The sequence below is a fragment of the Pipra filicauda genome, unplaced genomic scaffold, assembly GCF_003945595.2.
Source record: "Pipra filicauda isolate LSUMZ 115617 unplaced genomic scaffold, ASM394559v2 scaffold33_size4404698_pilon, whole genome shotgun sequence".
Taxonomy (NCBI): domain Eukaryota; kingdom Metazoa; phylum Chordata; class Aves; order Passeriformes; family Pipridae; genus Pipra; species Pipra filicauda.
This window is the reverse complement of record NW_024104465.1, coordinates 646,552-671,845: the sequence shown is the minus strand read 5'-3', so window position 1 is coordinate 671,845 and position 25,294 is coordinate 646,552. Positions and strand designations below refer to the sequence as shown.

Below are 25,294 nucleotides of genomic sequence, written 5' to 3'. Positions count from 1 at the left end.
CCTGTTATCCCAGGGTTGTAAAAAGTGTGGATGATGGAGCCTGCCTGGGTCAGAAGCTGAGCTGTGAGTGTGTTTGGGAGAAGCAGTCCTTGGTGTCTTCCCCCCTTCTCCTCTCTCCTGGGCACCCCCAGCAGCCCACTTTCAGATAAAAGACACTATCAACTGCCAGTCTGACCTGAAGTAATGCAGCTGTTCTAGTATCCTAAGGGCACACAGCCCTAAGACATGGACTTCCTGACTTGAGAATTTTTTTAATGTTTGAACAGTCAGAAAATATCTATAGTGTAACAGACAGACACAAGTACAGAAACATGGAAGTACTCTCTAGGATGGAGTTTTCAGCAGTGCACAGAGAGGATCAGTCTCCCAAACTGTAAGGCATATCAGTGTAATTGCTGTGCAAGAATTTGCTGCAGGTATCCAGAGCAAAATTTCTCTTCCAGGGACACGATGCTGCAAGCGCTGCGGTTTGTGACACGAGGAGCTGGTGCAAAAGTAGATGCTGCAATTAGGAAGAATATCAGCACGGTGCTTCTCGGGATGCTGGGACACGATGAGGTACTGCTTCAGCCAGCTGCAGAGGACCCCCACTGAAGACAGTCTTTCTCTTACATTTAAGATCTGAACCTTCTAACAGAGTTATTTTCTAAAATAACTTCCGAGGAAATTCCTAATGATGTAGTCAGGAGCAAGAATTGGAGATCCCTGGCCAGTCCTTGGTAACTCTGAAAATCTGCCAGTTTAATGTTTCCTTGGCAACTGCTTATGTGGGTTTGACCTGTAGCTCCTCACCAACAGGTTTGAGCCAGCTCTACAGTCAGGATTTGCTTTTTATCTTGGAGAAAACCTGCAGTACCCTCCCTGTGAGCACGGATGTGTGTTTGAAGCCTCTCAGCTGGGGTTTATTGTTTAGTGTGAGAAATTTTTCAGATAATGGCAGATTTTTCTCCAACAAGCAAGAAGCTCTCCAAGTTTAATATAGGGTCTTTTTTATATGGCAGATAGCAACAGTAACATCTGTGAGATTAAAATTAATCATCTAATAATTTCTTTCTTATGTCAATCAGTGCAACAGACATGCAACTGTTGACATTCTAGAAACAGAAAAATTGAAACATTCCCATTGGGTTGTAAGTTTCAGTGAGAAGATCAGTAATGGGATCGTCACATAAGGAAGCCAAAATAACAACAGCCTGGGAGTGTTAAATTAAAAGTAGTAAGAGTTTATCACAGAGATGAGCTCATCCAGAGATGGCTAGAAGTAACACTTATAGTAAGTGAATCTAAAGTAAACTCTTGTGCACACATCTTTTAAAGCATTCACTTTCATCTTTATGACTTTTCCATTTAACAAATCAGAACTTAGATAAGATCTGTAATTCTTCAGTCTCTGCTGGCTTTTTTGACCATGGATTTGGCTTTAAGTTCCATTATGTACAAGAAACCTTGTGAACTGGCAGAAATCCACAGGGATTAGGAGTGAAATACTACTATTTATTTCCTCCTTCTCTTTTTGTTTCCTGTCATCTTCTGGCACTTGCTCTGCTTGCTGCCTGTCCCTGGTGTGTTGAGCTCAACCCGTGTTCCTGCTCTCCCATTCCTCCTCAGGACGCCACCCGCATGGCCTCGGCCGGCTGCCTCGCGGAGCTGTGCGCGTTCCTGTCGGACGAGGAGCTCAGCACTGTTCTCCACCAGCACTTACTGGGTAGGTGAAGCTGTTCACAGGGACTGGAACCGATTCTGAAAGCAGGCAAGATTCCTTCTCAGCCACTGGTTCAGGCTTTGTGACTGAATCTCTGCTCTGTATTTTCTTGTGCGTTTCTTTACCCGTGGCTGTTAATTTGTGCACCCTGGTACACAGTGAGCACAGGGTACTGGTTGTCATTTGGGGATAGCCAGACTCTTTTTTCCCTGGATTTGTTATCAGACGACTTGATAAAAGTACCAACATGGCTGAGTAATTTCTGGTGCTGACACAGAGAGGGTGGGAGGTGACAGGATGTTCAGGCAAGGGTGGACAGGAGGGCCATCCCACCTTTTGGCTTATGGTAATTGCAGACCACACGTGGTGGCTTCACATGCTTCTGAAGAATTGACCGATTTGCGTCCAAGTTAGAAAAAAACCACAAATTTTATAGGAGCTCATAGTGTTTGGGAGTGCTACGGATTAAAAAGGGAATCTGTTAACTGGTATCAAATTACAAATGACTTTTACAATTTTATTTGAGAGTCAAAGCCTGTATAATTTTGCAACCATCAGAAGTACTTGAGTTGAACAAGAGAGTCCCTTGTTTGTGTGTGCTTCCCTGTCTGCCCAGGTGCTGTTCCTGCCTGGTACAGGTGTTGTGTTTTAGCTCTTTTTGGGAGGAATGGAGGAAGCAAGGCATCCCTTTAGATGCTTCTTGTTTTTTCATTTTATGGCAGTGAATTGACAAACTGCCAGAAGCCTCCTCAGATGAAGAGGAATGGATGGTGGGGGACTTGCCATAGTTCTCTTCTTTCCTCTGCAGCAGACGTGTCTGGCATCGACTGGATGGTGAGGCACGGCCGGAGCCTGGCTCTCTCCGTGGCTGTGAACGTTGCTCCTGGCAGGCTGTGTTCCCCAAAATACTACAACAGCGTTCAGGAGATGATCCTCAGCAACGCCACAGCTGACAGGGTGAGTCCTGCCTGAGGATGGGTGAGCACTGTCACGAGCTCTTGTTGGGAGCAGCTTTGAAAGGTTGTGTGACCAGGTTCTCTTGTGTTACCAAAGAAGACAAAACCCCCCAAGTGCCATCTGGAGGTTCTCCCTTGGCTAGGTGCAGTTTTTGTGGTGAAATGACACAACTGTTCTGGTTCTTCAAGTTCTCATCTCTGTGGAGATGAAGATTAAATAATCTTCAAATGCAGAGTAGCTTTCATTGGGAGTAAATTCCACTTCTGATTCCCTGTGAAAGGTGCAATTCACAGGCCAGGTTTACAAGAAGAGCAACTTATTTGTTTTAGGAGGATTTTAAATCAGGGGTTGAATGAGTAGTTTGGGGTAGGGTCTTGGGGGCTCGGTGGGGCCTGCCACCTTATTCCATCTGGCTCATGGTTGCATTGGGACTTTTTCATCATATCACCCAATAACATTAACCCAATGTTTTCCTGCTTTGGTGCTGCTGTTCTTTTGAAAGATGGGTTTAGCCTTCCACAAAAGCTGACAGACCATGGTTATAAAGGCTGTTGAACTCTGCTGCAGTAACACCAATTCTTTTCTTTATGTTGAAGATCCCCATTGCAGTTAGTGGCATCAGAGGGATGGGCTTTCTCATGAAATACCACATGGAAGAGGGAGGCAACCTGCCTCCCAAACTTTCCAGCCTCTTTATTAAGGTAAGAATTTTTATGGTAACTACCTGGTGGTGTTCTCATGTGATCTGAATCTCTCTCTGAGCTAACTCATGAGTGCCTCTCTATTAAATCTCTGAAAAATCTAAACATTTCTTTTTGTGGCAGAGCAGACAGAATCACTGTATCAGCCTGCTTTGCAACTGTGGATACAACACTGCCTTCCCTGCTCTAATATGGAAATTTGCTTTCGAGTTTTCTGTGCTAAACGTCGGGTCTGAATCTTATAAGTGCGTTTTTCCCTTGCAGTAACAAGCAGCTGGCAAGGAAGCAGAGAAGAGTAGGGGGGAGCTGTTGGGTTTTAAGGTTGCTAAAGGTTAAAGGGCCTTTGTTAGAAACGCATCAAATACCAACCTCATCTTACCTGAGAGTGTTGAAGTTAACACCTTTTTCAATTCCTACTTATTTAAGTATTCTACATCAAAATATCTTTATTGGTTGTTCTAATTTTTAGGTGTGTGGCTGGATTTCTTTGGTTTGTTTAGTTGTCTGCCCTCCCTGCACCCTCCACTCCCCCACTGTCCCTCTTGGTAGATGGGTAGATAGAGTGAGGGGTCATGCTGGAACATGTTACATTTTCAAAGTTTACATTTCTTTGCAATTTACTTGAAAAAATACCAAACATGCAAGTTGGCATGATGCAGGCCAACATCCTTTAAAGCAGATTTTTTGTTTGAAATCCTACTTTTATATATTAATATTGTAGTATTGTGTTAAAATATAAAATACCACAATAGTCACAATACCTTTATCACCGTATTAATAATGCACTTGACATTCAGATATTAGCTTTCATGTTTTAGGTGTGTTAAGATTAAATTAAAATACAAAGCTCTGATTTTTTTTTAATTTTAAAGTGAAATCCGCTGTTGAAATGCACCTTATACTCCAGCCAGAGACTGACTTGGCCATTGCTGCTGAGTGAGTGTATTTTAGAGGTGCTGACACTATCAGCTTTTCTGCACTTAGTGGTCATTGTCATTTCCTGAGACAGTTGAGAGGAGCATGTGACACTCTCAACCACATATATAGAAATTTTCTTTGAAAAGGTGTTTTGCTTTCAAGGTTTGTTCTTCTCTTACCCAGTTTAGTCAAACTTGTTGGTATCAAGTGTATCTCTTGTGTACCCGTGAGTTGAAAACTGTTTGCTTTTCTTAGTATAGTTTAAAATACTTAAATTTGAAAAAAAATATAAACAACTGCTTTAAATACCTGTTCTTGGTATACTTGAATTTAATTGCACCTTTGTATCCTTCAGTGTCTTCAGAACTCATCCAGTGACATAAAATTAGTTGCAGAAAAGATGATTTGGTGGGCAAATAAAAGCCAACTTCCCCCACTGGATCCCCAGACAATTAAACCAATTCTCAAAGCGCTTCTGGACAACACAAAGGACAAAAACACCAGTGTAAGAGCCTACAGTGACCAGGCTATTGTCAACCTTCTGAAGATGAGAGCGGGTGAAGACGTGCTTGAGGTATGAGACACAAGGAAATGTCATTGTTGGTAGCAAGGCTGTGTCACCTCACTCTGCATTTGTCTGTGGTGCCTGCAGCCTCAGAATGTACTGGAAGTCTCTTATGAAGTAGGTGGAGTGGGACATTCCTATTTGCATTTAGGCCTTCAGCAGTATTCTCATGCTAAGCCCTGAAGAAATAAGTGATACTGATACTGCACAACCCTACAGTGCAGCATTAACAGAATCAAGGCTTTTAATGCACCCCCCCTGTTTGACAAATGCCTTAAGCCTCCCCTGTGCTGGAGTTCCCTCAGTTGGCACTGATAATTTATTGCTTTGGCCACTTGTATGATCCCACTGCAGTGGTGCTAGGGGGTATTTTAGAATGGACTACTTCATGCATCCATTTCCAGACCTGTTTTCTAAGTCTGACCTGCTTTTGGATAGTTCCCATGTCTGGAATTGTAAAACCAGATGAAGAATTTTGGTATATTCGAAAGATTTTTAGCTAAATGCAGCTTGTAAGGCACTTATGCTTATTCTTACTTTGAGTGGTGTGTCGTGAGGAGCTGGTAATTGGTGTTGCCTTCCTTCCACAGTCGGTTTCCAAGATTTTAGATGCTGCCAGCCTGGAGCTCCTCAACGAGAGCTGCCGGCGGTCCCTGCGGAAGCTGGCTGGGCAGGCTGACTCCGAGGAACAGATTGATGACACCATCCTGACGTGATACGGCTCCGGAGGACACGGAAACACTGAACCAACCGCTGCATCAGCATTTCAACTCAGAACACCTATTTTAAATGTTTTCATTTTTGAAAATGTTAATTCTGACGGGATTTCAGGAAAAGGACTCCCAGAGAGTATTTTAGTATCAAATATACCAGAATAGCCTTAATTAGACCCACATTAGCTGAAAATTAAAAATTTGGTCCCCTTTTTGAAACAGATAATGAGCAAGAGACAGACATACTAACCAGTACTGGTCAGTTGTGGCCAGTTGTGAGATGTGGCTAGAGCACATCAGGCTTAAACTCTGGTGACAGCTATTTCCTTTCCAAGGTTTGTGCAAAACCTCCAGTACTGGAAGTGTTGTTGGTCTTTCCACGCACCCTGGGAAGCAGGAATAGAACTCAGTGAAAGTTCAGTTGCATTGTTTTTGTGTACTCCTAACTTGCTGCTTGTGACGGTTCTGAAGACTGAAAATCCCTGTAAAACGAAGTATTTAAAATAGCCTTAGAAATCACAGATGGGAAAGGGGGATTAAATGCAGTCTGTTTAGAGAAGGAACATTTAATAAAGGCTCTGACTTTGATCCTGCTGCTGTAAACTGTTCTTTTCACAAATGCATTTGTCAACAAACTCATACTGTGATTTACTTTTCGGACCTGCTTGTTTTAGGGGATACAGTTTGTAGAATGGGCAGCACTGTGGTCTCTAAAAATCTTTTGCAAAACTGAGGCAAGCCAGGGTTTAAGGCCAAGCCAGAACTGACATTTAATGTAATTTGTAATTACTGCTGTTGATTTCCAAAGCATTTTTGGTGACAGACAGCTTTTCAGTTATCCAACTTGTGAAAAGCTTTCCATGTTTAGGTCTTCAAAGGCTTCACAAGATACTTGGCACTTCCACCATTGGGTTTTTTGGTCATTGACTTGTGCTGCTCCAAGAAAGTATTTTATTTTACCTGGTCAATATATATCTCTTTTAAAAAATTATTTTAATTTACTAATACCTTTTATGTTACTTGATGGAAATAGTGAGAATCTTGTTGCAGAATACAAATTTTTAGAAGGCAAAATGAGCTTTACATTCCATGCAGAGTAACAGTTAAGTGAGCCTTATCTATTTTCTGAAACTCTCAGAAGGTGGTTGCACCTGAGGAGCCAGAGCATTAAGATTTGTTGTTTCAAGTGGTGGGTGGTGTGTGGGGAATCTTTCTTGATTGTAACTCTAGATGGCTCAAACCGTGGTGATGGGAGGACAACACAGTATTATACATCATAAAATTTGAAAGCATAAAATGGAACCTCGTGGAACACACATTCTGCTAGAACCAATTTGTTGATTGCTGTGGCAGTAGCAGCAAACACAAAAACATTCAATTTTTACCATATGCCTCAAACAGCAAGATACAGTCTCGAGTATTTGGGAATGCTGTGCTTTGTTCTGGTCAGAAGTACAAGAACCTGTCAAAAGGTTCTTGATGTTATGTCAACTCCTGAGCCTGTGGTGTATCCTCCTGACAACAGGGAATTGCTGTAGGAGTCAGTGGAGGGGTGTTGGAAGGGACTTGGGAAAATCAGCCATTTTACCCTATATCGAAGATGGACTCAGTTCCAACTAAAGCATTCCTAGCTGAATTCCACATAATTATTTTTTAGAGAATTGTAGGATGGAGATCTGATAACCTTTCTATGCCATTTATTTAATTATATAAACTTTTTAGACTATCAGAACTTACCTCATGTCTAAAAAAACAAAACTTCCTTGCTGCTCCTTGAGTCCATTGCTGCTTGTCCTGTTCCCACAGACATTGAAAACAGTTTGTCAGTTCATTTTTGCAGCAACCACATTGTTACTTCAGCGTTCTAAACTAAATAAGTTTAGATCTTCTAAGTATTTTCTCATAGATTTTCATGTTTTCTAAGCAAGGTCTGGGTGTTCTTTTGTTGCAACACTGCTGTGTTGTTGACATGTTATTTTGTGTTCATCTGCAAACCCAAGCTACAAAATTACTCTGTAGCTAATTATTTCTAATCTTGCATTTATGCATTTCACTGTCTACACAACTGCAGTGCTTCCCTTTTAGTCTGACTGAAATTGTGTTCTACTTATCACATTTAGCTCCATTCTGAAGGTGTTTTTTAATTCTCATTTTTGCCTTTCAAAATACTTGCAAATCTTAAACCATCTTAAAACTACGTATTCTGCACTGAATTGGTAATAGAGTGAAAACTCAGCTAAATGCTCTTAAGGATTTGGCAGCTCAGGGCACTGGAATGAGTTTCATCTGTAATACATTAGTTGTGCTTTGGGATAACAGGAACAGCAGTTAAACCATGCAGTGCAAAAACCTCTGCACTGAAACATGTACAAAATGTTATGCCATTCAAAAGCTACTAAATAGATGGCAAAAAGCTCAGCTGTTGTACTGGAATCACTCACTCCATCACTGCAGACAGGAAGGAATGATAAAATGGCAAGTTTTGGGGAAGAATGGCTGTTTGAGCTCTTGCCTGCGGGCACCTTGGCTTACCTATTTGATATCTGATTCCAGCTGATGCCCCACATAAAAACATGGGAAAGAAAATTACAGTTAAAGAAAGCCTTTTTTATTAATTTGTTAATTTTTGCCAATAAGATCTTTTGTTACTCAGGGTATTTTGATGATCTGTAGTTCCAACTTAGGTGGCAGAGAGTGGAAAAAGTCATTCATCTTCCCAAACAGCACCTGAATTTCTGCACTGAGCTTAGTTGTTTCTGAGAGGAAGGAGTGAAAGATAGGAGCTCACTTGCACTTACGGAGATTATGCTGATTTTTCAGTCACAGTGAAACACAGATTTGGATTTTGATAGCTACTTTTTGCTGAACTATTTATACACTGCACTATAATACATCGGAGATAAAATACCCCTAATTTTTTGCCACAACATGATATCTGATAAATTGATTGTGCCAACTCGGAGACTAAAGAATTAATTTTTTTCTCATTTCAAGTGTCTTAAAAATACCAGTTGTCAGTAAAAGATAATTTTTCCCTACGACTGACTGTAATAACATCTTTGAACTGTCAAGCAAACTGTCTCTGAGTGACAGCTGAACTGTGTGTATTTCAAGAAGATCAAAAAATAATTTATGAGAGAGGTTTAAACTTACAGGGTGCTGAAAATTACAATGGAGGAGAGACAAATGTAAAAGCATAAAATATTCAAATATTTTGAATTTTTCTTTGATAAGTCACAGTTCTTACTGTCCATTTTGTTAGGTATCATTATGCTGCCTCACGCTTTTCACGTGATGAGGTTTCATGAGATTAAAAATAAAGGTAATAGGAGTCCCTGTCATTTTGGGTTTGAGCTGGTGGTTTGCATGCTGGATTCAAGGGATCTCCCTGCACCTACGTGGCATCCTCAGTGGTTTCCAGGATGTGGGGGCCTTAACAGGGGTGAGCTGTGAAAGCTAGAATACGTTTTTTGAAGGTTGAGATTAAGGAAAGTTTATAATTAAAACCACAGACATACTGTTGATCAGAAGTATTTAGAAGATGCAATTTTATGTGGTAAAAAAAAAAAAAAAAATCTTTAACTCAGACATGTTATTTGAGCCATCCTGTTGATTTGTTTCCAGATGAATTTCTAGTCCATACAAACTGGACAAATAAACCTAACATATGCTTTTGTTGCTGTGTTTTTACAAATGTATTAAAAAGCCTTAGCAACTGGGAAGTCCTAAGTAATTTACATATTCTACATCAAAACTGTGTTGTTTGATCTTTAGAGTTCGAGTATGAATATTTTTGTAGAAAAATTAATCAAAGAGAAAACCAGCACTTTTCTTGTGCCACATCTCCGCCTAGAAGTGGTTACTGCCTAAAAAGTGACCATAGTCTTGCAGAGTTTGTGTAGTCAGTGTCTGTGCAACTATTACTAAAATTATTCAGGCTGTCCGTGTGTTAAAACAACTCTGAGAGTGCTGTTTGAACGGTGGATTTGGGCTGTGGATGGTGCAGGCACAGCTGATACACGCGACGCTCATCTTGAGCCACACAGAGGCACTTCTGTGGATTAAAAACCCCGGGAATTTAATTCCAGATTGGCCTGACGTGCCAGGCCTGTGACACACACTTGGCCATTTCGTATCACTCTGCTGTGACCTGCAGGCTGGGCTTTGAATGGGAACTGTTCCCGCAGCTGCACAAATCGCTGCTTTGGTGCACAACATTCTTGTTAAAGCAGCCAAACACACTCCTGCTCTTTGTGGTCTGCTCCTGTGCCTTGCCAGAAGCTGACAGTGCTGGGGCTCCCTCACGCCTTGGGTCTGCCCTGCGGGCAGTCTCACCTTCTGCCACGTCCTCCCTCACACGAGCGCAAAGGGAGCTGTGGGCGAAACACTGAGGGGGACACACTGAGGGGTCAATCGGCGGCTCGGCATAGAGGGAAGACAAGCTGCCCGTGGAGGGGAAGCAGGACATGGTTCTCAGGGCAGTGGAGGGCGGGAGGCGGCGGGTCCCGGGGCGGCGGGTCCCTCACAGGGGTCCCCTCACGGGTCCCCTGACGGCCCCCCCACTGCTGCCCAGACGCGCGAGAGCCCTCGCGCTTCTCCTCTCCCCACCGCGCAGGCGCGGCGCGCGCGAGGGCGCGGCCGTTTCCCCGCGCAGCCGCGGCGTGGGGCGGGGCGGGGGCGGGGCCGGCGCAGGCGCGGCGGGCGCAGTTGGCGGGTTCTTCCCACCCCGGTGGCGGCCCCGCGCATGCGCGGCGGCCCCGCTGTCAGTTCCGGCTGTTTGTCCGGGAAGTGGCTCCGGCCGGAGCCGCCGCCGCCCCCCCGGTCCCCCCGATCCCCCCGCACCCGCCCCCCGCCCGCGGCCATGGCCCGGGACTACGACCACCTCTTCAAGCTGCTCATCATCGGCGACAGCGGTGAGCGCGGCTGGCGCGGCCCCGGGGGGCGCGGGTAGGCCGCTGGCGGGGTGTCCGCCCCTTCGGGCCGTGAGGGGCCTGAGGGCGGCGGCGCGGGGGAAGCGGGGAGGGGCGGCCTCCTCCTCCTCCTCCTCTTCCTGCTGCTGTTCCCGGGGCACCCCCGGTTCCTGGGCTGTGCCGGGACCCCCCGCGCTGTGTGTGAATGGGGGGGCGCGTTCGCTCGGGCGTTCGCGGGGTTTTATCTGGTGAACCTGCGGAACTGGCTGCCGCAGGATATTATGGTAAATAGCTTGACTGCGTTTGGGAAAAGGCAGATTGGGCACGTAGAAGTCAGGACAGCACTGGCAGTGCTGCCGGCATCAGCCCTGGCAAGCGCGTGTTTTGACGGCGCCCACTACTCTGTTGCTGGGATGAGGAGGGAATTCCCTTCTCCTGCTGACTGGCGGTTTAAAGATCGATGGGAAGGGCTGGCTGCCCTAGGGACCATTGTTTCCAGTGTGGCAACTACTACGTTTTGATAGTCATTGTTATCTTAATTATTCCATAAGACACTTTCTGTGCTTCAGCCTGAAGTCTCAGTTCTAGAGTTGGTCACTTTTTTTGAATAAATCCTTGAAGAGTTGGTAGCTTTGTGTATTTCTGCTTATAGTATAGGATGCAAACATCTATAAACAGAAGATAAAGGGGTAGTTTGAGTTTCTTCAGAACAGACCCCTAAATTCTTCTGCAACAGCTTCAGAAAGCTCTGGAGGGCTGAGAACTCAGCCCGTGTCTGGTGCTTTAGTCTTGGTACATAAGAACTGGGACTGGGAAGATTTCTGCCCTCAAGTCCAGTTCAGTGTTGGTACCAATCCAGTAGCTCACAGTTTAATTTCCATAAACTGGGGAAGATTGCATCCACCCTCCTCTTTAGCAGAGGTGTGGTCCTGGGGCGGCAGGTCCCGGCATGCAGCGAGGAACAGCTCTTGGATGAAAGTGTAAAATTGCACTGTCTTACCAGTTGTCACCTTCAGAAGCTTTAGCTGTATTTAAAAGTGTTTATTCTACATGAAACTGTGTCTGCATGGAGGGATCTAAGGAGGGAGAAAGAGCAACAGCTTCAGAACAGCTAAAACCCCAGGCAGTTTGGGGAGCCTGAGGATTATTACAACCAAATGCTGCATTCCGAGTAAAACAGTAGCTCTGCTGCTTGCTGATGAGCTTCAAAACTGTTCAGGCAAGACAAACAGGGTGGTGAGAACTCTGAGGAAGACTTCTCTTCATTTTAAACAATTAAATCAAATTTCTTAACCGAGTCTTCTTGAGCAAAGTCCCTACAGTGTATCCAGTGAAAGGAAAGAAGTGTTGTGAGAATTCTCGGGCTGCCTGTGGTTCTCTGTTGTAATTAAATCTCACTGTGTAGTTTGAGTATTGATTTTTCTTTGGTTTTGTTTTTACTAACCCCAACAGGAAGGCTTTCTCCCTGCTTTCACAAAACAAGTTTGCTTGCCTTGTTTATTGACGTTTATTCCCTGCAATAGGAAGTAGACTGACACTGGATAGGATGATTCTGGCACATCTGCTTTCCCCTGTATGCAAATCTGTCAAGAGGGTAGTAGGTTTGTGTGTTTTTAGAACAGGTCATCCTGAAAAGCTGCTGGTGATTTCGGCTGTGCCAGATATTTAAAAATAATACAGATGATCTGTGCTTTGCATCTGCTTCTTTAATTCACTCTGCTGTTCAGTAGAATATGGCTCTTGGAAACCCTGTCTGGCGCTGAAATTTGCTTTTAATTTTGATTGTGTGGGCAACAGGCCTTTTTTGTTTGTTTGTTTCATTTTGCTGTCTTCAACAGGCCGAGGCTCTTGTCTTCAGATCTTCAAATAGCTCTGTGTGGGAAGTGGGGGGTCACCAAGAGTGTGGTTTCTCTATGTGTGAACAGTGTGGGTCAGAGGCAGTGTTTGTTTAGTGAGATCGTTGTCATCGGGAGTGTGGAGAACTTCCTGAGTTCGGGAGGTTTCTTCTCCCTGGGAGCTGCCAGCGTGCTGGGAGCAGTGCAGGCTGTGCAGAGCAGGCTGTGCAGTGCAGGGCAGTGTGACAGAGCAGTGTCATGTGCAGCTCTGCAGCGTCGCCCAGGGCCGGCTGACTTTGGAGAAGGTGGTGTGGTCTGACAGGTCTGTGGGGTCTGGCATCTCTACTTGCTTTTTACTAAGCTGGAGGCCAAGGCCAAGAAGCATAGCACTTGCTGAAACATTTTTATTTTATTTCATTTTTTATTTAATTTTATTTTCTTTCATGTTATTCTTTTTTCTTAGCTGACTGGGATTTTGCAGAGGTTTAGCTTCTGTTGAAGAACAAGTCCTCTGTTAAAGTTCAGGAACTGCTCTGCTACCTTTGTTGAGCTCAGAGCTATTGACTATGTGCACCCTGTAACTGTCTTTTTTAGAAGCTTTTTTCCTTCCTTTCCCTTCCTTCTTAGATTGGTAATAATAAGAAGTGAGCATGGCTTCTCCAGATGGCTGCTGGTTTCAACTCTTTGCAAACGAGGCCTGGCTCACTGGAATTTTGCAGATTTTTAGGTTGGTTTTTATTTTTTGTTGGTAGCTATCATCACATGCCAGCAGCTGAAAACTACTGGAGTTCTGCACTGTCTTTGCATAGGTCTTTTATTCAGAAGAACTTGCAAGTTATACATCATCAAAATAATTAACTTGAATAACTTCTACCTGAAAAGATTTAATAGATAATTACCCTGGTGAAGTTGAATTTCCTACTCATGCCATAGCAGATTTATTTTGGGGAGGAAAGGTCATTAACAGCAGAGATGTTATGCAGAGATAACAATGTGGAGGCATTTGGATACCCAGATTCCCCTGGCTGGCTGTGCAGGAATGAGTTTCTTACAGTTCTTGTCTGAAGCACTGTGAAAAATGCTTCCCTGCAAGAGGGTGTGATCAGGGTGCAAACAATGTTTTATGGAAAACCTGGATGAAGTGCTACTCAAAGCACTTAGAGAAATGTTTCGTGGAACATTTTGGCAGCTTCAGAAAGGTGTGTTAGGTGTGTAACAGGCCTATTTTGGATGGCAGTACAGAACAGTGACTCCCAATTCCCCTGTTTGGTTTAGACTTCCATTAGACTGTGGCCATGATAAGCTTTATAGTACCAAGTCTTGGTCTGATTATTGTCAGAGCAGTCCAAATTCCACCAGGGCACAGAGAATGGGAGGTGGGCAGTGGAATTCAATAGAGTAGTTCAGAGCAGTGTTCTGAGCCCTTGTTAATTAGCAGGACATGCCTCTTTTTGGCTCTTTCCGTAGCAGATTTAAGCCTACTGGTTGTAAACTTGCTTTTAGTTATTACTCTTCTCTGACCTCTTGAACTGACCAGTGCAGAAGGTACTGTTGGAGGTTTTGCTGAGGGCTGGAGGAAGGAAGGGACAACCCCCCCTTGCACTGCTACCAGAAGCATCCTGAGCCTTGGGGTGACTGTGCTTGGTCAAATCTCTGAGGAGAGTGCTGAGATGAACAGTCAAGGTGGATGATACCAAATGATCTGCTGAGAAAATACATGGGTTACAGTTAAAAATGCAATGGATGGGCAAAACACTGTTATTTTGGGTTACCTGACACCCAAGATGATGTATTCAAAGATCTTGCTGTGTTTGTTTGTCATAGGTGTGGGCAAGAGCAGTTTGCTGTTGCGTTTTGCAGATAATACCTTCTCAGGTGAGTGGTTTGTTTACTTCAATAAGTGAAATGCTCCAGGTTTGCTCCAGTGCTGCTGGTTGGCAAGAAGTTGTTCTGCATTTGCCCACTGATAGCTGTACTAGGAACACATCGTGTTTCTAACTTTGCAGCTCTTGGTGTAAGCCTGTACAGGCCATCCTGTCTGGTCTTCACTTGAAACTGAAAGTCCCACAGTATTTAAATACTGACATGGTTACAGAAATAGCTTTGGTGGTTGAGCTTATGCTGTACTCTCTGCAGACTTCCCATTAGCCATTTGGAGTTTAGATTGATTCAATGTTGTGGTAAACCACTTACATTTGTGATATAACCAGTTTATTGGGAGGAAACTTTTAGAACAGACTGTATTCAAAATCAGTGTTTGCACAAGTATTTACAGGAGAGCTTTGTCTCAACATTTTCACAAGTGAAATACTCTCCTAGTTACTGTTTCTTGAGATATCTAAGTGCTTACTCTTGATCACCAAGAAGAATAATTTTGTTTTGTAGCCCTGACCTTTAAATTTTAAGGGTGGCATGGAAGAAGTGACTTTATGGCTAGGAAAAAAAGCTGTTTTCTGCAGATAAAAATACACAGATCAGCATGACTTAAGGCATTTTAAACAGTAAGCAGATATGGGGAACCTTGTCCTCCTGTCCAGTCTGAGAGTTGCTGCCAAGCAGCGCTCAGAAGTGTGCTTTGGGACATCCAAAATAAACAAGACTTGAGTTCTGACTTACCCACACTTTCCCTCCAGGCAGCTACATCACTACCATTGGAGTGGATTTTAAAATCCGGACAGTTGAGATCAATGGAGAGAAGGTGAAACTCCAGATCTGGGACACAGCTGGCCAGGAGCGCTTCCGGACTATCACATCAACGTGAGTATCGCTGGGCTTTGTGACGTGCAGCTCTGGGGGCAGACCTTGTAGTTCAGCGTTAGGGTTGAGGTGTTTGGATGTTGCAGTTGATGAGGTAACCGTGGCTTTGTGGTCTGCACAGTGGGACTTCTCTCCCAGCTGACTGTGGTGGTGATGCCTTGTGGCCTAGGTTTGGAACTAGGATTTCAGATTTCCTCACTCTTCTGTGCATTTCCATGGTGGCTTTGACTTATTCCTCTGCTGGTAGTTTCCAAATGGCAGAACCAGAGTTATTTCATTGCATATAGCAGAAAACTGGTCTCTGTAGCCTGTCCAAGATTGCCCTCTGATTAAATGCACTGCAGAAGCACAGAGTGCAAACCCTCTGTCAGTGTCATGTAAGTAATGAACAGCTTGGAGACTGAAGAATGGGATTTCTGATACTTAGTTTTCCTTTAGGACAAATGCGTTTTAGCAGCTATCTTTGTGTGGAGCTCTGCTGAAGCAGACGCCCACATGATATTAACCTTTTCCTTGGTTGGAGTTCAGATTCAAGCTCATTGTCCTTTTGAACAGTGTGTGCAGAGCTTTTCCGCTTCCTGAAGAAACCACACCCAGGGCTGCAGCAGTGGGAACTAGGAATAAAATGTGTTTGTAAACTGATTGCAGTAAAGGTGGGACTGCTCACTGTTGCACTGGGGGAAGAGGGAGAAGTACACTTGGAAATGGAACTTTTGTTTCCTTGGGTATTAACCGAAAATAGCAATTCTTAAAAGACCCAGGTGTTTCACTTGGTCTTTCATGACTCACTTCAGCTTTGGCCCCTGTTTTAGAGGAGGATCTCTGATGAATTGGTTAATTTACTCAGACCTGAAAATGAGATTGGTTGCATGTGTGTTATGTCTGAACAGCTAGAAGTGGCAAAATTGGAGCCGATGTGTGCGCCGCCCCTTTCCTCCGTGCTCCTATACGGACATTACTGGATTACTCCCATTGTTTCTTAAGTGTTTGGCTTGAAAAAACTCAGTTGCCTCTTGTAGGGTTCCTGTGTGTGACATCACTTCTTGTTTCAGAGCTGCAGGCAGCTCTGGGAAGGAAGTGGTGAGGGGGAGGCAGCAGAGCGGTGCTGCGGCCCCATCAGCTGTGACAGGCGAGTCAGAGTGCCCCAATTACTGCTGAGTCAGCAAATGGCCTTCCTGTTTGCAGATTCCCTGACTCGACTCGGAGCTGCGTTAATGAGCGCTGGGTCGTGGGGCTGATGCCAGCTAGTTTAGAAAGCCATGGTATCCAGCCCTGAACAGGGAACACCAGGAAAGGAGGGTTCCTTTTGTGAACGGGGATAGCTGCACATCGGACTTGGTGTAGTGTTTTATGTAATTTTTTTTTTTTATTAACATTTAAAATAGATAAGCTGAGATGGTTTGAGGGTGTTTGTGCCATGACCTGTTGGAACTCTGCTACTACTTCCTTTTGCATAGCTTTTTACCCAAGTGAGGTATGTTTTATTCTGGGGGTAGTGAAAGCCCCAGTTTTCCTGACTTATCTCTGCTAAAGTAGTTACAGAGTCTGGGAAGAAAGATTTGAATTTTGTGCAGTTCATGTGTCCAAGTGCATTTAAAATGTCGAGGAAAACACTTTGGGAATGCTGATTACATGGACACAGGGATTCCTCTTGCTGCTAGGTTGGCAAGCTAGTCCAGCATTCCTAATCATATCACCCTATAAAACCAGGAGATAAGTTTTGGATTTTAGAAATGGTTCTGCCTTTTTTTTTTTTCTATCTGTTGGCAAAGTAATACTATGACTGATTTACCCATCCCAAACTGAGTGACAAATCAGTTGCTAGTACTTACAAAGGGGCTTGGCTGTCAAATCATGGGTGGAGTGTGAGTGCCCTGTCAACAGAATGTAGTAGTCTATCTAGTCTTTGACTAGATTGAGGTTTACACTGAATATAAAAGGTGTTCCTTCATTATTACAGTAGGCCAGGAAGTCCCTTTACAGTGAAAGGCAGAGTTCAGATTGATGTTGAGCCAAGGCTGGCAAGCAAGCCTGAAATTAGAGCCCATCTGGTAATTACAGTAATAGGTTGGAAGTACTGCTGTTTGGACTTAGAATTGCAAAATGGTAGAGGTGGTAGGAAGTTAACAGTGGAAAATTGGGAAGCATTAAAAGGTTGTACTGGTTTGATTTTACTTGACTACAGCTACAGAAGCTATAAAACAGAATAAAACTGTTAAGGAACAGAAATCATGTTGATCTGGAATATTCTGCAGAAGCTCAAGAAAACTAAACTAGGTCAGAATTTCATACTGGGAAGTATAAAGGCAGCTGTTTTTATTGTCTGTTAAATGTGGAAATACTGGGATAGCTGGTGCCTAGTGGGAGGAGAGGCCAAGCTGTGTGAATTTGGTTGGCATGGAATGTCATCCAAATTAAATTTAAATTCACCAGAGATTTAGCATGCCAGGACACAGCTATATTAGCAGGAACAATTAAGATGCATGAACAATCAGTCCCTGCACTTACTTTGCTCTTGCAGACAGGACTACTTTGTCCTGATTCAGGACTGTGGGTTTAGGGATTTAAGCTTTACACGATAGTTGTCAGATGCCAGTTCAGGATGAACAGTGAGAGCAGAGGGACCTTCTGCCATGGTGTCCCTTGGAATGGCGTGTTCAAGAGAGGGATAAGCTTTTTGAGATGGTAGCATTGCTGTGTCGTGTAAACCAGATATGACTGTTAAAACACTGGTCTGTTTGACCTGTGACAATAGATGTGCTTCCAGGAACCTGAAAGAAAGATGAGTATGAAATCAGATTATCAGAAGTCTTTGGAAATGGTTAGAATTCTACGTGAATGAAAAGCAAGGAAATGTGTGCTACAAAGTAGTGAAATGTTAACAAAGAAGTTGGATTAAACCAGTGACCTATCCTTCACATTTGGCAGTTACCTGCTTTCCTGGCAAAATGAACATATGGGCCCTACTGAATGATGTAGTCAATCATACTGTGTCTCTTTTAAATCTGACGTAGCTACTGCTGTGCTTCATGAAACCAACTGATAAAACTCCAGATGTTAATACTGGGAAGCATTTAGTAGAGGGAATATGAGAACCTTCTCACTGGTATCTTGCAGTAGGGAGTCCCCAGTAAATGGCAGATGTTCCCTCCTGCTTAGTAAGGCCGTGTTCAGACTGGAGGGGAGGATGATGGTGGCCAAAGGACACGGTGAGTTTGGTAACCACTTCTGAAGATCCTCTGTGCCAAGTCTGCAGTATTACTAGGTAGTGTGTCAAAGGCAGTAAGCTTATGTCTTTAGGCTTTAAATTTAATTCTGATAGTAGAGTAAGCAACTTAGGTGTTTTTTTCCAACTTAAATGTTGGCATTCTTAAGCCTCTTCCACACCAAAGCCAAATGTAAAGCCTTCAGATCTAGGGAACTCTTCCAACCAAAGCATCCTGCAGTATATACAGGTCAAGTTTATTTGTTTTTCACCTCAACAGGATACTTTCATGGACACTCTAAACATGAATGACTGGTCTATAATGTTTTTTCCATATTTCACTGAGGTGTTTATCACCAGGAGCAGTAGCAGGTGCTGGTTTTGGAGGTTTGCAGGGTACATGGCAGAGTGTGCCCACCATACAGAGGCAGCTGGCATCAGTCAGTCCTCCAATGGGGGGCTGAGATTGAGAACTTCATTTCTCTTCCACTCTCTTTTCTGTGGTATCCATCTTCCCTAAAATGTGGATGGGAAGGAAATAAGACATTCTTTCCTTTGTGTCAAAGCCTCAACTACCTCTTGGTTGCCAAAAGCACAAAATTTACACCTACTCCTCCCTGAATGCCAAAAGCCCCATCTGTTCTCTACTCGCCAAAGCCCACAACTTGTTATAAAAGCAATTCTGCACTGCATCATTCTGGAAGTTGAAGTATGGGGTAGGATAAATCAGATTTTGTTTTCTAGTACTGTCCTGTATTTGGGGTTGGAGAATCTTTGCTGTACTTGTTTACAGTGTTATCTAGGATGCAGAAGTGATAACAACTGATAGAAAATAGCATGACCAGCCTTTTGAGAGAAATTGTGTATAATGGGGCTTAAGAGTTAGAGAATGACAGGTAGTCATGGTCTTTTCTCTCAGGCTTATTGCTCTTGGTAATGACAGCCAATGGAGAAAAATGACACTTTAGTGCAGATGAGGGGTTGGTAACCTTTCTAGAACGATGTGCCAGACAATTTTCCCTTCCAAAAATAGAAGCAGTGTGTGCTGGTAGGCACTCAGCAGGAGTCAGGGGTTGCTGTCTTGCACAAAGGAAGATATTCTGATAAACTGATTAGCAATATTAGTGCTTTGTGTCTGGAGCTCCCAGCTCCTGCAGAGTTTGGTTGCCGTGGTGGTCTTTGTTGCCGGGTCCAGCCCACGGTCCTCGTCCCAGGAGCAAAAACAGAGCGTGTTGACGACCTGTCAGGAGTGGGATCTGAACGTGCTGGCTGCGTGTTTTCTGCTCCCCGACATCATGTGCTTTGCTTAGAAGAAAATCTAGGTGCGTGGGCAAGGTAGGAGCAGCAGGATGCTCCGTGGGGTCCTCTGGTTTGGATGACAGGATCACCAGGCTCGCTGGTGTGCGCAGCAGAACGAAGCAGCTCTGCGTAGGTGTAGCTGAACCACCGCGCTTCTCCAAAGGCTCAGTGTTGTCTTTGCAAATGTAATGCTCAGAGTTAGGGAGGAAGTGGTAGGTCAGCCTGAGGGCTGCTGAATTAAAAGACTATTAGGTGATATGGGAGAGTTTGGAGATAATTAGTTTATTGTTCAGCTGTAGAGAAATCCAGTGTGTTGGTCCCTCTCTGATGTTATCTCACAAAACAGTATTCATCAAAACCAGTGTGCAGTGTGTCAAGAGAGGATGGGTTGTTTTTGCAACATGTGGATTCAGGCCATGGAATACTTTTCCTCTAAAGGATCTAAGTTATGAATTAAAGTAGAGCTTGTAACAAAGTAAAGCACAAATGCAGTGCTGTAGCAGGTTTTGAAGCTGGTAAAGGAACTGACTGTGAATGGAATAGAACATTTGACAGTGCAGGATCTCTTACGGGCCGGGAATAAGTAATTCTTACCTGAGTTAGTTCTTGCCAAGGAAAGTGAATGTACAGCATAAATTACTGATAAAACATGGTGTGGGAGAAGTATTTGACTGTCTTCTGCAAATGCCCAGATGAGCAGTAGGAGCAGACTGTTCTACTTCTGTAGAGCAGGTATCATGTCAAGGAGGAGTGCTGATACCCAGGGGTGCTGAGATCAGGAGAGGAAGGTGTGTGACTGTGAGTGGTATGTGCCTCTCTTTATAGATCATCTGTCTGATGATCTATAAAGGCAGGTGGCTTCTGTTGTAGAAGGATGATGAGGCTGGAGGTGGGAGGAGATGGTGATTTGTTCACAAGTACATCAGTAGCAAAGTGAGCTGGAGCTTCGAGATCTTCTGAAAGGTGTGTTTGGGTTGAATTCAAAGGCTTTGAGGTTCAAAGGTGTGTTCACTGAGATGGAATAAATTATCAAAGAGGAGCAGAATGGTCACAGTGGAGATCCCTGAAGTGCAGTGGAAGGGAGAGTGCTACATGTGGTAAGAGAGCAAGGACTAGGAGTACTGTCAAAATTTAAGGGAAGATCCTCAATATTATATGCTGGTTTCTTGAATTTGTTTTATTAAAAATTTTAATGTACATATGAAAGAGGAGAGGAGGAAAGGAAAAGAACGAAGCTACACATAACATAAAAAATGGATGCTGGTGAAGACTTCACTATCAACTGTTTTAATTACTTTTTTTTTTGGGGTGGGGGGCAAAGTTGCCTACTTTGCAGTAGGGAACATACCTGGTAGCCTTGTGAATGTGGCTGAAAACCAATAAGGTGGAGCTTGCTTTTTTTCATACAGCATTTTCCTGGTGCACACACTGCCTGCCTTTTGTAGGTTCGTGCAGGTGATGATGTTGGAACTTGAATTCAGATATTTTTCTTGCATATCAGAGTTGCTCATCGTCTTTTAAAGGTGCTGGTTGCCCAAGATTAATGGGAATAAACTGAAATGAAGCTTATTTTTAATGGCTAAAGGTAGCAGAGCGCAGTGAATGCACATATGGAGTCGATCTGTTGAGTAGGAAGGTGTGATCAGAACACAGTCGCTCAACAAGACAGAAATTTTTGTGAGCTCAAGAGAGCTGTGATTGAGGGTTGAGTATATTTGGAGATCTGCTGAAATTTTAGTCTGTAAGTGATCTTTCACAAATAACAAAATTACTGCAGAAACTCGATGTGGCTTGTACAGCACCAGGGTTCACATCACAGCCAGTTCTGAGGGACATGCTGGGGTTGCACTGCCTTTGGCCACGGAGCTGGAAGACAATATGAACATTTGAAGGTCTTGACAACCTGAGCAAGGAAGTTATTATCAGTCTTTGGACTTTGAAACCTACTTGTACAGACTGAACGAGCAGGGAGGTCTGTAGGTTTAGAGGAATAGCATGTGATCAAGCTGTTATAAAAGAATTAAATGAGTCTTCATTGAAAGAAAATGGAGGCACTTGATTGCTGTAACTTGTGGATTTGTTAGGAATCCTATGGAGGCTAAGTAAAAGAGCTGAGAAGGTGACACCCAGCTTAACATTTACTGTCCTTTGCTGCTCCACAGGTATTACAGAGGAACACATGGGGTCATTGTTGTCTACGACGTAACAAGTGCAGAATCTTTTGTGAATGTAAAACGGTGGTTGCATGAAATTAATCAAAATTGTGACGATGTCTGCCGGATACTAGGTAAATAATCAGTTACATCATCTCATTCAGTGGGCTCACCTGCCAAAGTGCCAAACTGACTCTTCTTTCCTTTCCTTTCCTTTTCCAGTGGGGAATAAGAATGATGACCCAGAGCGAAAAGTGGTAGAAACAGAAGATGCCTATAAATTTGCTGGGCAGATGGAGATCCAATTGTTTGAGACCAGCGCCAAAGAAAATATTAATGTGGAAGAGGTAATATAATATTCAGAGGAGTGTAGATACAACCATTTGGGGATAGTGGTGTGGGGAAAAAATTAAAATTACATTCTTCCCATTGAGGAAGAAAAGATGAAGTGCTTTGTACGAGTTGCGAGTAGGTAAAATGTCAAAAAGAGACATCCAGCTGTGCTTGGAAGAGTTGGGGAAGCGAAATGAAGGAGCCCACGCTGCTATTTTCAGTAGCTTTGCAGTGCTCACATATTAGACAGGGTCTCAGAAAAGACTTGTCATTAGGGAGAATGCTTGTAGCAGGTAGGACTGCCCAGTCTTCACTCGTGGCCTCAGCTGCCAAACTGACCTGTTTTTATTTACTGATTTGGAAAAGGGGATAGAGGTGCTATCAATTTATCTTGGGAGTGGGTTGGGAAGGTACTGGATTTCCTCTTGGCCTGTAGTGGGTTGGGGAAGATCTCTGAAGCATGATTGAAATACCTAGAGCAGTGGAGTCTCTTCAAAAGAGCAGCACCCCCACAGGAGCCAGCCCGAGTTCTGGGGAGCTCTGACCGCGCTTGTTTCTCTTGCAGATGTTTAATTGCATTACAGAGCTTGTCCTGCGAGCAAAGAAAGAAAACTTAGCAAAGCAGCAACAGCAGCAACAGAACGATGTGGTGAAGCTAACGAAGAACAGTAAAAGGAAGAAGAGGTGCTGCTAATGCCCTTTCCCTGCTGCAGAGACTCTGCTCTCAGACAGATCAGCCCCTCCAGCTAGACTCGGGCAATTCCACTGGGGCAGGCTTTGGGAGGACTTTCTCAGTTTTGTGCCGTTATTTAAAGATTATTTTTTTCTCCATGTTTTCTATCAAGAGGCGCTGGCACCTTACCACTTCAGTGCCAAGAAGGTATCGGATGGAATCTTGCCCCCCTCTCCTCCCCTGCTCATTCCAGTGCGCCTTGTAGACAAGAAGGACGTTGCCTACCAAGTGGACTAATTAACCCAAGAGTTTGTATATAATGTATATTGCTTTAACCAGCCTCGCCTCCCTGTTGTCGCTTTGGCTTCTGCCTTCTTAATGTCAACCAATCATGGACTGCAGAGTTCATCTTTTTAAAGAAATAGTACAAAGTTCTTAACTCGAGGTGGCCCCAGGCTGGCAGCGACTGCTTCCCGGGGCCTCTGGCTGCATTTCTGTTGGGCTCCAGGCTGGCAACTGGTGCCCCTGGGGCCTCTGGCTTCTCCTGGAGTCCCAGGCTTTTACTGGGGCTCAGGCTGTGTTTTTCTAGGTACCAGGATTGCAGGTGTCACTGCTGGAGCCTGGGGTTTCACTTCACCAGCCCCTGGGCTGGCAGCTGGTGCTGCTGCTGGGGCCTTGAATTTCAGTTTGCCGTGGTCCAGATTTGTGGCTGGATCCTTGGGTTTCACCTCCTTGTGCTGCAGCCCAGCTGTACCTGTGCTCTCCTGTAGTTTGTATCAAGATACTGGAAAACAAACTGACCTGCAGAAGTGGGATTTATTTGGATAAAACCTTTTTTTTTTTTTTTTTTTTTAAAGCAAAGTTTAACTCTTTGACCTCTGCTTCTGGTTCTGCCAGTGTCCTAAGTGAGGGTCCATTTCTTTTGAGAAGAACAAAATTCATGTGATTCTGCCAAAAAACCCAAACTTCTCCTTGTTTCCCTGTCCACAGATAGGCAATCTGAACTTGAATGTGAATTTTGGTGGCAAAGCTTTTGTTTTTTGAGAGAGAAAAGGCATGAAAATAAATCCAGCTGTTCTGGGTTGATGTCTGAATATGAAAGCTGCTGCAGGATCATTCCCAGAATTCTTCTGTTAGGAAGGAGGACTGCTGTTTAATGCAAAGAAATGGAAAGCTTGCTTGCTTGGGTTATGTGGTGGTGGAGGATCACCCTTGGAAACAAACTGGGCTCACTGTGCTCAATGTTTTCCTGGCCCTTGTTGGCCTTTCTGGGAAAACAAGGGCTCAGCTCCTCAGCCTGAATAGATGTAGTTAAAGGTGGAGAGTGTATGTGTGTGTAACTAAAATATCAAATGTCTGGGCTGAAAGGACATGCTCAGCACCTGAATAATTGCCTAAATAATATTAAAAAATAACTTTTCCTTAAAATGACTAAAAGGCATGGAGGGTATGACTTCCTTTACGGCCTTGAAGGTGGGCATAACTCAGTGTGTCTGTAAGTGGCCCTATGGAATTGCTGGCCTTAGTTTGGTAGGATGTGATTCACTGCTGTCCATGAGCTTGGAGTCAGCCCACTTCTCTCCCTTCCTCCCCCTTCCCCCAGGAGAGGCTAAATTTTAGTCACTTATTTTGCCTGCATTTTTTTAGATTTTTCGGGTTGTGGTAAAAGCCCCGATCATACAATCACGTCACAGTCAATCACTTTAGAGACTTTTTACAAAATGCAAACAATGAATGTGTAACACATGGTTTTTTTAATCAGTTCAGGTGCTGGGATATGTATCCAGCTGCCTTCACCCGTCTCTTTTCTTCACATATCTTGCATTGGTAACCCAAGAATAAGAGTGAGCTGGGATGATACTGCTGGAGTGAGCTCTGATAATTGTAAGACTTGAGTGGCTGTGGAAAGTGGTGGCTGAATTCCCACCAGTCCATGCTCTCTGGTGTTGAATGTGGTGTGTGCCAGGAGGAGCTGGGCCATCCCTGGAGCCTTCCCGTGGGAATGGAGCTGTCCTGTGACAGTTACCCCTTGCAGAGTAAAGGGCCCAGCTGTGTTAACTTTGGGACTCTTGTGGTAGCGTGTGTGCAGATCTAGGAGGGAGTAACTTCATATAGGCAGAAGTACAGAAAATGTCTGAATTTACTGGAAATGATGCAATAAAATGAGGAAATGGTGCACCCAAGCCTGGAGTGTTCTCTTATATGGAAAAGTTGGTCCTCTTTGAGTCCAGGTCTTGGTGGCCATGGTTTGAACTCTGCCAATCCAGGTTTCCATCTTCCTGGCTTAAAGTGGGAATTTCTTTTTTTTTTTTTTTCCCCCCAGAGCTGGCTGTAGAGGAGCAGTTACCTCTGCTCTTGCCACAACTATTCACTTGGAAGGGGTGGGGACTGTGTCTCTAGTGGTGCTGATGTGAAGTTTCCTAAATGTTGAGCAATGGAATGTCTAACTGGTTTGCTAGGATTATTTCTGTAATGAAAGTTTCTAATTATGCTTTTTAAATAATTTTAAAAAACTAAAAATAAAGGTTACAAGCTGCCAAATCTTTTTTTTTTGAGGCTCTGTTTCCTCTGCT

The 25,294-nt window shown here is 43.9% G+C and overlaps 2 protein-coding genes and 1 long non-coding RNA gene across 9 annotated transcripts in view; 2 read left to right on the top strand and 1 right to left on the bottom strand.

Moving 5' to 3' along the window:
- GCN1 (GCN1 activator of EIF2AK4) overlaps positions 1 to 6,144 on the top strand; it is a 40,298-nt gene extending 34,154 nt beyond the window's left edge. The window contains exons 53-58 of one of the 2 annotated variants that reach the window (XM_027714397.2): positions 444 to 558; positions 1,609 to 1,705; positions 2,514 to 2,659; positions 3,256 to 3,360; positions 4,634 to 4,852; positions 5,434 to 6,144. In XM_027714397.2, coding sequence (XP_027570198.1) covers positions 444 to 558; positions 1,609 to 1,705; positions 2,514 to 2,659; positions 3,256 to 3,360; positions 4,634 to 4,852; positions 5,434 to 5,559 — 808 coding nt within the window. In that variant the 3' untranslated portion in view covers positions 5,560 to 6,144. Of the gene's footprint in view, positions 1 to 443; positions 559 to 1,608; positions 1,706 to 2,510; positions 2,660 to 3,255; positions 3,361 to 4,633; positions 4,853 to 5,433 lie in introns of both variants that reach the window. The other variant, XM_027714396.2, reaches the window with a different exon arrangement.
- Positions 263 to 10,121, bottom strand: LOC120323776. 6 transcript variants are annotated; one of them, XR_005564609.1, is made up of 4 exons: positions 9,892 to 10,121; positions 7,294 to 7,350; positions 4,588 to 6,038; positions 263 to 2,856 (listed from the first exon to the last, which is right to left on the bottom strand). It is a non-coding gene; the product is annotated as an uncharacterized LOC120323776 (long non-coding RNA). The 6 variants fall into 6 exon arrangements; XR_005564611.1 differs by having other exon boundaries at positions 263 to 2,930; positions 5,381 to 6,038; XR_005564613.1 differs by having other exon boundaries at positions 5,381 to 6,038.
- A 127-nt stretch (positions 10,122 to 10,248) lies between these two features.
- Positions 10,249 to 25,262, top strand: RAB35 (RAB35, member RAS oncogene family). The gene is made up of 6 exons (XM_027714140.2): positions 10,249 to 10,469; positions 14,126 to 14,176; positions 14,935 to 15,058; positions 21,725 to 21,849; positions 21,938 to 22,062; positions 22,614 to 25,262. The coding sequence occupies exons 1-6, from the start codon at positions 10,301 to 10,303 to the stop codon at positions 22,740 to 22,742; spliced, it is 723 nt and encodes a 240-aa protein (XP_027569941.1). The 5' UTR covers positions 10,249 to 10,300; the 3' UTR covers positions 22,743 to 25,262.
- The last annotated feature ends 32 nt before the right edge of the window (positions 25,263 to 25,294 follow it).

What these genes read in the sequence shown, in the direction of transcription:
- RAB35 (XM_027714140.2), top strand. Translation starts at nt 10,301, where the DNA reads ATGCGCGGCGGCCCCGCTGTCAGTTCCGGCTGTTTGTCCGGGAAGTGG. An exon ending in TTCCGGACTATCACATCAAC is followed by an intron (nt 15,059 to 21,724) that starts GTGAGTATCGCT and finishes GCTGCTCCACAG; the next exon opens with GTATTACAGAGGAACACATG. An exon ending in AAAATATTAATGTGGAAGAG is followed by an intron (nt 22,063 to 22,613) that starts GTAATATAATAT and finishes TTTCTCTTGCAG; the next exon opens with ATGTTTAATTGCATTACAGA.